This window comes from Apteryx mantelli, chromosome 5 (assembly GCF_036417845.1).
Source record: "Apteryx mantelli isolate bAptMan1 chromosome 5, bAptMan1.hap1, whole genome shotgun sequence".
In the NCBI taxonomy this organism is placed as follows: domain Eukaryota; kingdom Metazoa; phylum Chordata; class Aves; order Apterygiformes; family Apterygidae; genus Apteryx; species Apteryx mantelli.
The window spans coordinates 53,899,414-53,915,397 of record NC_089982.1 but is presented as its reverse complement, the minus strand read 5'-3'; the positions used below and the strand labels follow the sequence as shown (position 1 = coordinate 53,915,397).

General features: G+C 40.5%; 1 protein-coding gene across 1 annotated transcript in view; it reads right to left on the bottom strand.

Annotated features, from left to right (window-relative positions):
* MTMR7 (myotubularin related protein 7) overlaps window positions 1–14,486 on the bottom strand; it is a 49,228-nt gene extending 34,742 nt beyond the window's left edge. Inside the window, exon 1 of the mRNA XM_067298012.1 lies at window positions 14,419–14,486. Within this exon, the coding sequence (XP_067154113.1) occupies window positions 14,419–14,442 (24 nt within the window). The 5' untranslated portion in view covers window positions 14,443–14,486. The remainder of the gene's footprint in view (window positions 1–14,418) is intronic.
* Window positions 14,487–15,984: the final 1,498 nt, after the last annotated feature.

Sequence of the window (15,984 nt, the reverse complement as noted above, 5' to 3'; positions counted from 1 at the left end):
GAAGATCAACTAGCCTCTATCAGCTGGATCACCCTAGTCCATATGTTCAGTGACTTCTTCAAAGAAATTTAAGAGGTTCTGTGTTCCCTTACAGAAGCTATGTGATTCTTCCCCTTTATATCATATTTAACCATAAATCTAATGATTTAGGAGGGAAGGGAGTGTGTGTGTGCAGGGGGGATGCTGCAGCTTCTACCAGTTTTCTCAGATTAGGTGTCATATTGGTTACCTCCCTTTCTTTAGGACTGGGACACTTTTAAGCAGTAGGTTGCACACCACAGCTATCTGCTTGACAATTTTGTAATTTACTTCTTTTAATTTGCATGAATATCATCTGGTCCTGGTAAATTTTTTATCATTCATTGCTGTTAGTTTCTTCTGAAATCTCTCCTAATACCGCTTTCTTTGGTGACAAATCTCCTGATATGTTCTTTATAGAGAAATATGCCAGAATGAGAACCTCCCTAATTATCTTTCCTGCTTTGATCATTTACTGGTCCTATAGATTTTCTGTCAGGATTCTTCCTGTGCTTGAAAAAGACACTACTACAAGTTTTTATGCTTTTATCAAGTTGTTCTTCAGAATCTCTTTTGGCCTGCCTTATCATGTTTATATATTTAACTTGTTTATGTTCTTTTCTATTTTCCTCATTTAGACACAATTTCAACTTGAAGGAAGCCCTTTTATTTCTAATAAAAGAAGTCTTTTGAATAAGAGACATCTTCTTACTCCTTTTCCCTGCTGTTTAGCTATGCAAACCTTTTCTTGGTCTTCTGAAGTCTTTTTCTGGAAGTTGGCTCGTATTTAAACAATCTTTGTGACTCCTGTAAACATTTTAATTTTTGGCTCTCTTTCTTTTTAAAGAGTTTTCACATTTTTATGTAGTTCCCTCTTTGAAGATAAATATTGCCATGGGAGATTTTTTCCCCCTTTTTTGCTATTTCAAGAATATGGAATCATTACACATTTCCTTAATAGTTGTATTTTGAACCAGGTCTTTCTATCACAGCTTAAGACCAGGTCAAGGATTACTTTTGTTTTTGTGAAATAACCAAATAGCCTCCACATAGGCAATCATTTACACATGATACCTAAAATTTTATTCAGCATCATACTCACTGGCACATTTACCCAGTCTCCTTTGGTTAAATGATGTCTCCCACTGTTATTGCATTTCCTGCCTTCATGCCCTGTTTGATCTTCTTCAGCTTGTCACATGTACTACCACTATTTAGGAAGCACAGCCGGTACAAGAGTCCTAATACTGTAGTTTTCCTAGTACTATAGTCCTACAGTGCTACCATTCTACTCTTCCTGTTTAGGGTTGTAATTTCAATATGTAGGGAGTTTATGCTTTTGCAATATGGTTAATCTATGAGATTTGACCCTAAGTTTTCTTCAAGACAAAAAGCTGCTCTTCCACTGGCAAATCTGTTTCAAATCTATTTGAAAACAGATTTACTAATAACTTGCCTCAGGAACTACTTTACTGTATCTAACAATTTCCAAAGGAAAGAGGAACTGCTGAAGTCTAAACTCTAAGTGAATTCAAAACCACAGTGCTAGATTGTTACTGTAACTCTGTAACATGGGTGCAAACCACAGATTCACACCATTCTACTTTTTTTTTAACCTGGGAAAAGGCTTAAGTCTATAGTGCTCCCTTAAAATCAGTATTACCTTTCTGAATAATGTGCATATATATTTGTATAGGCTGAACCTGTTGCTGAAATTTCCTAACTGAATTTAAGATAGAGCTTGATTGGATCATGGAAGAAGTCGTATGGCATGGTGGTCTGTGAAAACTCAGGAGCCTGAGAGAGTCCTCCTCTAACTCACACAGGTGTTGGGAAATCAGACTTGTACCAGGCATTGTTACTGCAGCCCTTTGCTCTTCTCTACTAAATTCTGATTTATAGTAACTTGCATAAGTAGCTTCAGGAGCAATAAGGGTCTCTAAGCTCCCAGGAGCTTGTTCTGAAATCTCTCTGCATAACCTCAGGCTGACATAGACAGATTTCATCTGAGACCCACCTGTGTTTCTGCTGTCTAGTTTCCAGTTAATCAAACCTTCTGGAAAAGTGGTGTGTTTCACCCATGTATAGAAAAACAACAAAAAAAGGAAAACAAAGCTAGCCTCAAACTTAGATTTCATGCTACTGATTAAAAGAATCAGAGAATGAGACTTCTTTCTCCTTCTCCACCCTTCAGAAAAAGAAAGCCAAGTCAAACAGTGTCTGTAAATGGTTTAGGGGGAAAGTACGAAAATTTCCACAAGAGGGGAACACAGAGTGCAACAGTGCTTTGGAAGAGCCCAGTTTTTTTATTTCAAAAACTTACAGCACACTGGGAAATCAACATTAAGAACAGAAAAAAAAATCAGTATCAGAAAAAAGACCCTGTTCTAATTAGCCCCCTACTTTTTCTCTGAAAAGTACTTCATTTTTGAAAGCAAAACTGCTGCAGACTTTATTGGAGAACTTAAGAAACTGTGCATGTACTGACACAATTCAGGAAAAAACATATACATCATGCACATGCACTTTGCCTGAAACAAGCAACTGGTGAGAGACCAGATCAGAAAATAACAAGCAAAGAATAAAAAGGAGCAAAATCAGCCTGTGCAGGTGAGAGCTGGAAGTGCTCAGAGAGTAAAAAAGAAAGCACTAACCAAGCCAGTCTGGAGAGTGGCATCTAAGTAAAAACTTTAATAATTTATTTGAAGCTGTTGCCCCCACCATTTATTTTTGCCTGATGACTATGATTGTCTAGGCTTAAAGAAAAGACTGCCAAAAGATTTATTTCAATGACTACAGCCCCTTACATGGGGATAAATAAAGCTGGCCAGAAACTCTATTTTCAATGCAACACAAATGAGAGAAAAAAGGAGGCAAAAATAGAAGTTAAAGGGAATGCAAATTAAGAACAGATGGAAGGCACTTTTTACTCAGAGAATAAACATGACAAATGACTTAAGAACAAGGTTGCTGGGAGGTCATTCAAGAAAAAGATGTCATATTAGGGAAAAGCATGGGCCAAAGCTTTATTCAGGCACAACTCCCACCAGTTTCAGTGGGACTCCCACCTAGGGAAGAATGGCAAAGATATGACCTGCAAGTGTTGAGAAAAGCTGGTGCGCCAAAACGTTGTTCCTAAAAATATCCCTGTACCCTAATACGTTTTAACTTTTAGTACAGATTATTTCCTGAATAAGCTCTGACTGCACAGCATGTTTTTAAATGCTTCTTGAATATGGCACCTAAATGTATTAGAGAAGTGAGAACAAAGATGTATCCAAACATAAGGCAACATCTTAAAAAATTGCAGAAAATACTATTTTTTCATGCTGCTTGTAACTCCATGTGGGAAAGCTCTTTCAGATAAATGCAGGATCAGCTTTGCTTGTGGACATGGACTGGAGTAGGAAGAGGAGAGAAGAGAAAAGCTGTACAGCAGATGGGTAAAACCAGAAAAAAAATAGCCCTCAGAGAAACCTCAGTTACAAACCTCTCCACATCTCTGCTTCTGGGGGCAATAAATGTTGGCGAATGGCCGGGATGTACTATTTGACACCTAGTGGTTTCTACCTTAGAACTTTCCCATAAAACAAAATTTTGAATTACATCACGTAAAACCATCTGGGTAAATACCTTGACATTTGCCTGTGCAACGGGGTGGAGATTGTTTCAGCGGTTCTCCAAGGCTGAAGAAAGTGAGATTACGCAATGCTGCAGGTGAGGTGATGCAAGGATTTTAGCCACTCGGCTTCTAACCATTCCTCTGTGAAGAGTATGAGTTGGCTTCTTAGTCTTTATATGGTGTCCACGACTGAAAAAAGCAGGCTCTAATTTTGGATTTATTTTGCTTTATGCATGAAGACAAGGAGAGAAGCCTTACAGAAAAAGCTGAAGGGAGTAATAAAGTTGGCAAGCCTGCAGTCGGCATTGGGGTAGGGAAACGAAAACATAACGGAAAAAGATAAACCCATGGAAACAGCAGAAGCTATTGCAGCTCCCAGTATGGCATTGATGGCGACACATAGCCGAATTAAGGGGGGCTGGGCCACGGCTCGGTCGCTGTTTCACCGCTGGGGAAAGGCCGGCACGCACCCTGGCGCAGCCTTGGCTGCGGCGCCCGGCCATGCCCGCTGCCGTCGGGGCCTCCCCGAGGGGCAGCAAGCACAGAGCCCCGCCACGTGCCCGGGGGTAAAAGCAAGGCGAAACCCAGCCTTGGGAATCAGCAACAGGCCCCCGCCACACTTCAGTGCTGCAGGCACGCAGAAACTAAGGAAAGGGCTTGCGCAGCCAAAAGACGGAGCCTAATGAGAAAGAAGGAGCGCAGCTGGTAGGGTTTGCGGCCACGTGCAATATCTGAGCTTGCTTCACCCAGGGTGACCCCAGCTATCCATGTGTGTAGCGTAACTCTCGGGAGTGGAAAAATATAACATGCAAACAAGCAACTGCTATTATGATTTTTTTTTTAGCACAAAGATGGTATAAAGCTGTGCTCATTAAACAAAATATACAGTAAGTCATCTGTTTGCCTAAGCTTGGAACAAGAATAAAGGGAAACTGAATTGTCAATTGATGTTGCCATTTAATGTGGTTTCCATTCTACTTCATAAGAATCATGAAAACTGTAGTTGATCCATGTAACTTTTTTATATTTTCTTATTTGAAAAGATTTCCCAAGAGCAGTAAAATAATGCACAATCTGTAATACAGAGTCAGAAGGTTGCAAAAGTCAAGAGAAGAAACCAAAGCCAAGAACGTATGCCTATGTACACCAAAATGATTAAATTTAAACAGAGACACCTTATGCTCAGCATCATAAAAAGTTTCCTCAGGACAAACCTGGCAGGATTGGAGAAAATATCTGGAACAGGGAGAAGGAATTCTGCATGGAGCCAGGGGACATGAAAAGAAATGCATGTTTGAATTCCTCCATTTGGTTCAGGCTGCTCCACTGCCCATTCAAAACTATGCACGCTTCAGCAGTCTATTTTAGAGCAGGACTACCATGCACAGCAGGAAACGGCAGTGAAGATTTTATGTTGCAAATAGAGTATTCCTCCAACTTGCAGACACTGATAGATCAAATACAGCCCACTCCAGTGCATTAACGTCAGGCCTAAGATTCCCGCCTCGACCCCTCCAAAGCCGAAATTCCCAAATCCTCCACTCCAGTCTCCTTACTGTGCATAAACACAAATCAAAGAAAGCTCTGCAGACATGCTATTTTAATAATTTTCAGTACCATTTTTTAAGTGCAACAAATTTCAGAATTACTGGATTTGACATGGATACCAAGACAGCAAATTAAAATCTGCAGCTATTCCTGTTTCTAGAGCTTATTTTATGACTTTATCCAACTGCCTCATTACTGAGGATCACATATCAAAAATATGAAAGACTAGCTCAAAAATCAGGAGAGGATCTGCCAATTTCAAGATTAGGAAATAATTATATTACCATGGACTTTACAAAGCAATTTAGAATATAAAAATAAACTAGGAAAAAATAATAGCTAGAAATCTAAAGACTTAAACTATCTTTTCAATTAATACTGTGAGTCAGTATATGGATCTCACAAGGGAGAATGTGCCTTCCCACTCACATAATGTGGGAAAAACATGGTATTTAGAGAAACGCTTTTAATTTTTTAACGCTACAGCCAAAGCTGAGATAAAGTGCATATTGGGAACAAGCATATGTATAAAAATCAAATTTCACAAGTGAAATTTTACAAGTGGAATTTCACAAGGCATTCAGAATAAAAGACCCCAATGTTAGACCCAAAACTTCAAAAGAGGTCTTGTAAAATAGAGAGAATCAAGTGAAAACAGAACCCAAAACACAGAAGCTAAAATGCTAGATTCATAGCTTCTTAAAGGCAGTGGGATTCTTTTATTGCCTTGAATTACCTTTGGATTAGGATCACTGGCTCTATCAGTGCCCATGCTTCAGGACAAAAATTTGGAAGCATGTCCCCAGATGGATCATTCCTTCACCCTACTCCCTTTTAAAATGCCCATTAGTTAGTATTCCAGATCAGATGTTTTGATTACTAAATTAGAAGCACTGCTAGCTTGATCTAGTACGACAGCTCCTACGCTCCCTTGAATCAGTGATTCACTTCACAAGGTCAATACGCTCCTGGATATACTTAGACATAACCTGTAAGCACTGATTAACCATTACTAAAATGGTCAACTGTCTTGCAGACTCTTACTGCTATACAGGCACAGATTTTTGAGATGTTGAATATATGACAGGTTTTAACAGCTCAACCCGTTTCACATGAAATTTCCAATGGGATGACCAAAAATTAAGAATGGAGAGATGGATGAAGAGAAACAAAAGTAATTTTCCACTTCTTTAATAGAACACGTTACTTCTGCAGTATGAGAAATATCACTCAGATTACAGGAGCGAGAAAACAGATCTTAGAGTAGTGAACAATTGCAGTTGATTAGTATAATAGAAAATGAAGAGGATATTCATACCGTCTAAATTCCAGAATCTTACTTAGGTAACTAAATTAGAAGTTTATACACATGAAGAATAAATGGTGAATGGAGACTGTTAATCTAGTCTAATGAGATTTGGGAAATTTTTTTGACTATGTGCATTGACCCTCTATTCTTAAAGTACACACCTAAAGCTAAGTAGTAAAAATCTCATCCCTAACTAAAAATGGAAAACAGAAACAGGAGAAAAAACAACATCCCCAAACAAGCAGACAAGCAAAATTTGATCTGAAATTCCACTTCAAAGTTTTAATTCTACTCTTCTGTAATAAATAAAAGTTACTTCAAAAACCACAGTGACATAAGATCATTTAGATAACATTTCAATATGTTGCCAAAAGAAAAATTACAACTAACTCAGACAAAACAGGATTTTTACAGATCATGTAGCAATTTTATCTGTGCCACCTACTCCAAGCTCAAGGAAGAGGGAAAAAGTGTGATAATTTTGTGATATTTTGAAATTCCAACAATTCTGAAATAAAAGACCAATTGGATGTAGGGTTTTGTCTACTGCCTCACCAGAATAATGCAATAGGGCCAAATTTCTGTAATACAAATAAATTTTGTACAAATACCAAAGTTAGGGAAATAGAGTGGCACAGAAGACTTTGTGATGCTGGTGTGCTCTTCTGTGCATCTGCTAAGGTTGGTTGGGCTCCTTGCCCTAAAAAATCATATAGTGTCTTTGTGATTATTCCCAGCAAACAGATATAGCTAGTGTCTTGTATCACTCAAACATATTTTTTTCCTACCCCTCCAGAACCTTGGCAGCTGATGCAGGATGGGCTTCAATCCACTATGTGAAATGTAAAACCTACCTAACGTTGGACATATTTCTGGGGAAACGGCACTGAATGGAATTTTGATATGAATAAATAAAAATATTTCAACAAAGTAAAAGATAGATGCAATTTACAGAAAATTAAGTAACTATGGATGAAAAAATCTGCTTTTGTATGAAAAAAGTATGCCTCCTGAAATTTTTCAGAAAAGATATTCAGACTGTTTAAAAATAACCACACTTCATTTTGAAAACTTCAGTGCAACATTTCGCAATTTGAAATTTCATGAGCTCCCCTCTAGTTTCGCAGCCCTGCCAGACAGCTAGTACCCTGAAAACCCTGAGCACCCTGGAGCTCAGGAGCAAGACTTTCCAGCTCCGAGCTCTGCTGAAGGAGTATTGTTGCGAAAAAAGGGCTTTGGTGTTTCCACACTGACAGCTCCACCACATGGAGACCACATTAGTGTGGGCAGATCCAGGATTAACTGTGCAGAAGACCGACTTACCCGTGAGTTCCCAGGTTCCTGGGAAAGAAAAGGAGAAGAAGAAAACACAGAAGAAAACCAAAGCTCTCAAACCCACAACTGAACGCAAGTCTCCCACAACTCCAAGGTGCGCTGGCTCAGTCTGGGTCGCCAGGGCTTCAGGCTGCTGATCATGGAGCCAGGAACCAAGAGCAGGCTACAGTTAGGGCTCCAGGCTGGACAACTGACTTACGACTTTGGAGCTCCAAAACCCCAGTCTCTAATTTCATGGCTGATATGAAGGGAGGACAGTTCTCAGACTTCCAACAGCCTCTTGCATAGGCAGCCAGGAAAACTGGCCGATTTTCATCAGAATCCTGCTTATGCTTTGACAGAATGTCACCTACAACAATAGGTTTCTGTGACTCATTTTGGTCTGGCAGATAAGAACATGTCAATTTGAAATGATTTAATTGAAAAGTTCCTGGTCAGTTCTAGTGAAAAATAAATGATAGAGCTTCAGGATGGAAAGAAAGTGGAGTCCAGCAGAAACACTCTCAAAGAAGGAAAATAGCAACACTATAACCTGACAAGCCTGGGAAAAAGAAATGAAACATCCAAATGGGTGAACAAGAAAAAGGAAATACTGTTCAGGGAATTAAACCACAGCAAAAAAACCTCTAATCTAGCACAGCAAAACCACTGCATGGTCTTCACATACACACAGTGGGAACGAGCCAAACTAAAACCATAATGTGGGGGAGGAGGAAGGCAAAGACCAAAAGAGAAATTCTGGCTATGTGATTCACTGGAATTACACTGCAACATTTCTTTTTAGCAGGAGTTAATTTAATTTCACTAATAATGAAGTTATCTTGAGACTCACCCAAATCAAAGACAGCCTTGGATCTCCTCCCATACTGTTCCAAAAAGACATACTAAGTGACTTAAAGCATAAAGTTGACAAGAAAACTGAGACTGAGAAGGGAAATTCCCAGCTGGATCAGAGGTCAGTCAAGTTAGCTTTTGAAAATATGACCTATGAGTGAGGTAAACCATAAATATCAATTTTAGAAGTTTGTGATCTGTCCTGTAATCAGTTTGTGGTCCTGACTTCCAATCAAATATAGCTGGAAGTTTAAAGAACCCAAATTCTCTTAGCTACGTTAGAAAAAAGAAAACAAATTAACCTTAAACGGAGTTGGAATTGAATTAAAGAGGTATCATGAATGCACAATAACCATGATTTACATGACATTTTGATCAAATTCTGACTAAATCTTTTGAGAATAATGGCTGCTATAAGATTTAGTTTAAATCCAAACTGACACTAATAAGCAGGTCCCTTGATGACTCTAAACTAATTCAAAACCAGTGTTTTAGGAGCAAATTTCAAACTGAGATTTTAAATCTACCTAGATACTCTCTGAAGTTCTGATTCCAATTTTATCATTTTATCCACATCCAGTCTCAGATATCAAACCACAGAATGCTTTTCAGCACAGGATATTACAAATCTTATTTACATTAAATTTGTCATTTGTGATGAAAGTTTCCCAGCACAAAGGTAGAATAAATGGAACCTAAAGAAAACTAATTGCATACTGAATATGGAAAGTTTATTAACAAGTAAAATTTAATAATGCACAAAATCAGAGCCAAAAGTGTCCGGAAGAATTAGTGCAGATATTGTAATCCATTGTTTTGAATATAACCAGTTAAGTTGAATGATATATCTGAAATCATGTAAAGTGTCTGGCCCCAAAATAAGTTCAGCATTTCTTAATCATGATGTTCTTAGATGGCTGTTGCTGCTGAAATGCACCTAGCGGGTAACTTCTAAAAGCACAACCCCTTTTTTTCTTCTTCCTTTTTTTTTCTGCTAGCAATTGGGTTAGCTAGCCTATTTTTGTGGGCTGGAAATTAAGACTTTGGGGGATTTTAAACCTGAATGCCTGTGGCAGTCCTTTCCCTGGCTGGTAGGGGAAACCACCAGCCCACATTCCCAGTCAGCTCCCGTTATTACCTCAGACTGCTGCCACCTTGTCACATCACTGAAGTAAAATGAAACTCTTCACCCCAAATTGCAACCCAAATGTGGAAGGCTTAACTATAATATCACCTGCTATCTCAGCAGGAGGCAAACAGAGAGCAGTGGTAGAAATGCCAGCTTAATGGCAGAGATGCAAGATGCAACCGCTCAGCAGGGGTAGGAGGAGAGTAAAGCTCAGGCCTGCCGGGTGCGGTTCCTGCCTTTGCCATTGACCCAGATGAGTGCCTGCACAGATTTTTAGTGTTCACATGTGTCATATAGAAAATGGATGCAAATGGTTTCCTCATGGAGACACCGGGAAAATTGATTTGTTTTATAAAGAGGTTTGAATGAAAGGTAAGAATTATGAAAAGGAAAACAAGTTTAAAACAAAAGGAAATACCACTCAGGAGAGATGGGAGCGTATCTTAAATTCTGCCTGAGAAAGGGATCTTTGAAAGGAGGTAACTTACTTTAACATCACAAAAATGAAAGCATGAGAGCAACTCAAACCATCCCAAGTACTGTGTTAACAAGAAACACTGAGCCAAATGAATTTCTGGGCTGGCTCCACTGAAGGCAGCTGTTACACCAGGGAAAAATATGATGTATTCTTGCTTATAAGATGGCCATTCAGTAGGCCTGCTGCCAATGTACAAAGGCAAACGATATAGAACATTGGTAAATAAAATAAAGTAACTGATTACCAACAGTGCATGGAGACCCCCCATGAAGTGAATGTATCTTTATCCATCTCTTTATCCATCAACCTGTCCATGGTCAGACGCATCTCTACACAGGTTAACAAGATATGCTTTTAGTCTATACAGAAGGATTGCTTATAAATTTTTGAAGGGTGTTGTGAGCTGTTTGTCACACTTAGTGAACATTTCAGGTTCTGGCAGTTATCCTAGACTATCTTGATGTTGAATCCATACTAATGGCAGACAGTGAGTTTACTCATTTCTTATTTTTAAAAGATCATTCTAGTTATATATAATGCTATTTAGCAATGAGTGACTGTTAGCTGCTCTTAAATGTACTTTAATTATAGCCTTCTTGCATTGGATGACATTTACCTTGTGAAAACATCATTACTGCATGTTTATGTGTGTATAAGCACACACCATACGTGCATTCTGCATTCTAACAATAATATAGTGATAGAACAATGGCATTCTGTACATAAAATAGTGTGTTAGGCACTTAGCTATCTATTGTCCAGAAAGATTAGGGAATACTAACTAAAAAGTAATGAAGAAAAGCAGTTTTGTCAGCTGGGCAGACTAACAGACAACTATCAAAAGACTTGGTTTCTATTTCTGCTATTCTGACCTGCTATATTTATTTTCTAGGGAGAGAGAACTGTTAAATTATTTAGAACTAGAACTAGAGGTATTATGTCTTTTGGTGAAAGACTAGGCAATGTATCATTAGCAAAATTATGTAGTTATGTCAACAGTATGTGAACAAACAAGATTGCTGAGCACATGGATACACGCAGTCTGCTGGGGAAGAGTCGGAGCGGCTCCTGCAGCAGGGAAAACCTGCTGAAGCTCTGCGACACTGCCACGAAGCACACGGGTAAAGGCAACCCAGAGGACATAATATATTTAGAGTTCCAAAAAAGCTTCTGACAATCAAAGGTTATTAGAGAAAAGAAGTTGCCATGGTACTGTAGGAAAGGTCCTTTTATGGACTGGAAGCTGGTTAAAGGATGGGAAGCAAGAGTAGAGCTCAATGGTCTCTTCTCAGGATGAAGAGTCAGCAGTGGGGTCCTAAAAGTTTGGTGCTGGGACTGGTTTTATTCAACTTTATCAATGACCTGGAGAAAAGAGTAAGCAGTGAAATCTCCTGAGTCTACAGATGACACTAAGCTCTTTAGACTGTCAAATGTCGTGTCTGTGGCAAAGAACTCCAGAAGAATTGTGCAAAACAGGAAGGGTGGGCAAAGAAGATACAGCTGAGCTTCAAAACATAAAAATGTAAAGTGATGGACCTAAAGAAGAGACAATCTAAATGATACCTACACAACCATGGACTCAGGCCTGATAGTTACAACACAGGAAAGAGGTCTTGGGGTCACTGTTAACATTTCTCTGAAATTATCAGAATCAGGCAGGTTAGGATCAAGATTTACAGTGAAGACACGGATGAGATGAAGACAGATTTGGTGTTATTCACCAAAATCATCAGTGCTAGAAGTATGGGGTACTGAATAAAACTACTAAGAAATTTTTAACAGATAGAAGAAAGTATTTGTTCCTATAGCAGGCAACGATCTCCTGGAACTTGCTCCCACACAGGCTGTGCAAGCAGGGAGTATTAGCATAGTCAGAAAGGGGTTAGACAAACTCACACCCAAGGGGTCTATAAACAGAGACGAATCAAACTAGGAAGGGATGGACCCTTTGATGTCCCTAATACAACAGCTGCAGATGTTGGGAGGATAACAGGGACTGACGGTAGAATGTGGCCAGGCTCGCATGCTCTCCTGCCGCGTCAGAGACAGAAGAGTGACCTAAATGAACCATTGGTCTGACTGGTATGGAATTTTCTTATGGTTTATGTAACAGCTATGTTATATCAGATTTATTTTAATATTTAGGAATTACTATGCATTACTCTCATATTTCAACAAAGATCAAAAACAATTGCCAAGTTTTAATGAACATCATGTTAAAGACTTTTTTTAGTGCCCTTTGAAGGGGAAACCTTTTACTTGGTAGGAATTTTATTTTCAGATTTTATTAATTTCATTAATTTTCTAAGCATGGGATGTCTATTGATTTTCAAATTGGCTGGGTTTGGGGATCTAGGGAAGTGTCATTATTCTGAAATAAATGCCTCTCCAGATTAAGGCATTGTCTGTCAAGCTTCTCTGAGGACAAAACTGGATGGAGTCAAGAAATGTGATACCTGAAACTACTGCATGATATAGTGAGAGTATCCTTATAGTCGCATCTCTCTCATGTCTTTTTACATGGCTAGGGTTGGAAGTGATCTAATATTAAATTCCAAGTAATCAGAGACAAATTCAGTAAAAATTCAACAAAAACCAAACAGCACTATTCTGGTGACTGATTTTGATTTGAGGTCTTTTGAACAACCAAATCAAAGATACCAGTTCTGCAAGATAATTGTAGATGCACTGAAATGTCAGTATATTTAGGGATAACTGGAGAAATGAAGTATTTCAATAGCTATCCATGTTTAATGTCTTGGCTTTTATAAGTTTATATAATGATTTTTAAAGGTTTCTGTAATCTTTAGGTTTATACCTTTAAAGGGGTTTTACCTTTAAAAATATACTGTCTGAACTGTTTTATTGTATCAGAGACAGCTTTATCATAGTTACTGACAGACAGTGTAAGGGAATGCCAGGAACGGGGATTGCAGAATCATCTCACGCTGAGTAGGATTTCCAGTGCAACAGTCTTGAGTCATCCATGCTGCGCCTTCTCACAGCTGTCTGACAAAGCAAAGGGTTTTATCTTTGCATAGTAAAATCTTAAGGACCTGCTCCTAGAAAAGGCAATGGCTTCCACTGCCAACTTGCCAAGGCCTCCCATTCAAAACAAATATAAACATTTATTTTTAAGAATTTTTTTCCATATTAATTTGTTTTCTCCATTTTCCTTATTCATGTTTTCAACATTCTTCAGCTGACGGTCACAAATATCTGTTCAGACAACTTTCGCTGGCCATTTCACCAGTCATCCTACCTGTGGTAGAATAGATGCTTAATATTCTGATATCAGAATTATTATATTCTTCATTTGCACAAAGGCAGACAAAGTATTATGAAATGAGAGGAGAAGAAAGAATAAACAGAAGTTCGAAGGCAGCTGGTGTAAACTACTGGCTTCTTCATGTATTCACAGTTTAGTACCTAAAGGCCAAAAGATCTAGATGGAGTAAGAAGAGGCCCTCATCTCAAATTCATGTCAGCACACTAGATACCGATAATGAACAATATTTATACACAAATCAAATACAAATAACTTTTTTTAAATGTTGTTTTAGGGTAAAAATGTTAAAAAAAAAGAAAGTTAAAGATATATCCTGCCCCTGCCTCAAATTGACATATTGCTCTGGTTCATTTTTTTATGATTACATGGTTTTCAATCTGAATTTTGTGTGTTGAAACTACATATATATATTTTGAGTAAGAGGGAAATGTTAATAAATATAGGCCTCATGTTTAGAGAGCTATATAAAAAAAATGATTATGCTGGCCAAATATCAGCTTACGAAAACGAAATAAATCCGTCACCGGACCCGAAGTTCTGGAGTCAATTAAGAGAGCACGACAGACAAGCAGACACCACCGCTGCCTGTCGCCGCGGAGGGGGGCCGCGATAACGGGGGGACCGAATCGGAGGCCCGGGGATCGCCCGAGAGACGCTGCGGCGCGCCGCGGGTCGGGCCGGTGTCACAGCCCAGCAGGCTGAAGAGACGAGCGCGGCAGCCGGAGATGCGCCACGGGTGTGCGGAGCCCCCCGCGCCCGCGCAGGCGGCGGCCACACGGCTGCGCGCACGACGCGCCGCCGGCGGGTTTGCGCCCCGGGCCGCCGCGGCCTCCCCCGCCCGCCCGCCGGGACCCACCTTGGGCATCCGGATGTGCTCCATGGCGGCGGCGCCGCGCCCCGCGCCTCAGGCGCCGCCGCGGGGGGCAGCCGCCCGCACCGGGGCTCCCGCCGCCGCCTCCTGCCCGGCTTGGGGGAAAACGGGGGGGGGGAAGCCTTTTTTTTAAAAAAATTGTTTCTCCCGGCGCTTTCTGGCGCGAGCAGGAATTAAAAAGGAGGCTCTCCGAAAAGCGGATAACGTGCCGCTGTTTGGATGCTCGCAGGTCAGCGCTGGCTCCGCCTCCCCGGCAGCCGCCCTGCTTCCCTGCGGCGGCGATGCTGCCGCGCCTGCCCGCCCCGCACCGGCCCCGCACCCGCACCGGCCCCGGCCCCGGCACCCGCACCGGCCCCGGCCCCGGCCCTGGCCCCGCACCGGCCCCCGCCGCAGCCAGCCAGGCCCCAGAGACCGGCCTGCTCAGGCCGCCGCGGCCCGGCCTGCCGCCTTCGCTGCCCAAAGGCAAAATCTGGAGGCAGCTCTTCGGTAGTGTGTGCTCTCATCTGAAATTGCATCACTCTGTCCTTTTGTTTTCAGGAAACAAAAAATCAGAAACATAAAGAGGAGCTCTGTCTGAGATCGCATCCTCCTATATTCCTTGCTCCCTGGCCCAGCATATGTAATATCTGAAAGAGAAATCCTGCACTTACTGAAAATGAAGCACTGAATTTTCTTTATCTCAAGATCTGCATGTCTGTCTTTTTATAATTTCCAATTTTGACAGGCAGCTTTGCTGCATCCTCAAATTTGCACAAGGGGAGGGTTTTTTTGTGACACACAGTTTTTTATCTTATGCCAGAAATTGTTCATCCCGTCTTTGTCTTGCCTGATCCAAGAGATGGGTTCATTCTCAGAGCGAGAAGAAATGCTGCAGAGCTGATTTCCCCAGCTTACCAATGCAAAGATGAGGAACAAGTGTCTCTAACTGGCTTTGAATCACTATCATATCCTAAGCAAAAAGAGAAATTTGACAGTGTTTACACCAATGTACAAATGACTAGAGGGGCTAATAAATTAATTCAGATAAACTATAGCCTTTGAGGCTTGTAAAATGCTAAAACATTTCATATTGATCAATATATTTTGATTGTGGAGACATGACAAACCACACCAAGGCCATAGCAAGACTTATCTGCTCCAGAGCAGCAGAAGCTCCCTACGCATCCTCTCTCTTGTCTGCAGACAGCAGTGAGCTTAATCTGTTTTGTGTAAACTAAAATATGAGCTAGAAATACTTGAAGCCACCAAAAAAATATGAATGCATTTTATGCTGGGGAACAAAGGAACACTGGGTACAGCTTAACTGGCTGCAGCCTTCCCAGTGCTGCTCCAGTCCTGCCACTTTCTCACTAAGGTATGTCTAGATCCCTCAGCATCATGATTTTTTTATGCCAGCTCTTTGGTTACAGGTGACAGAAGCTGTGCTCTCAGGAGTAGAATATAAGCTGACCCTTGATCTGACCAGTCTGTCTCCCTCATCCCCTTCTTTGACCCATTTCTGTCCCCCTTTCTCCCATAAATTCTGTCTGTCATTGGATAGGAGCGGATGTT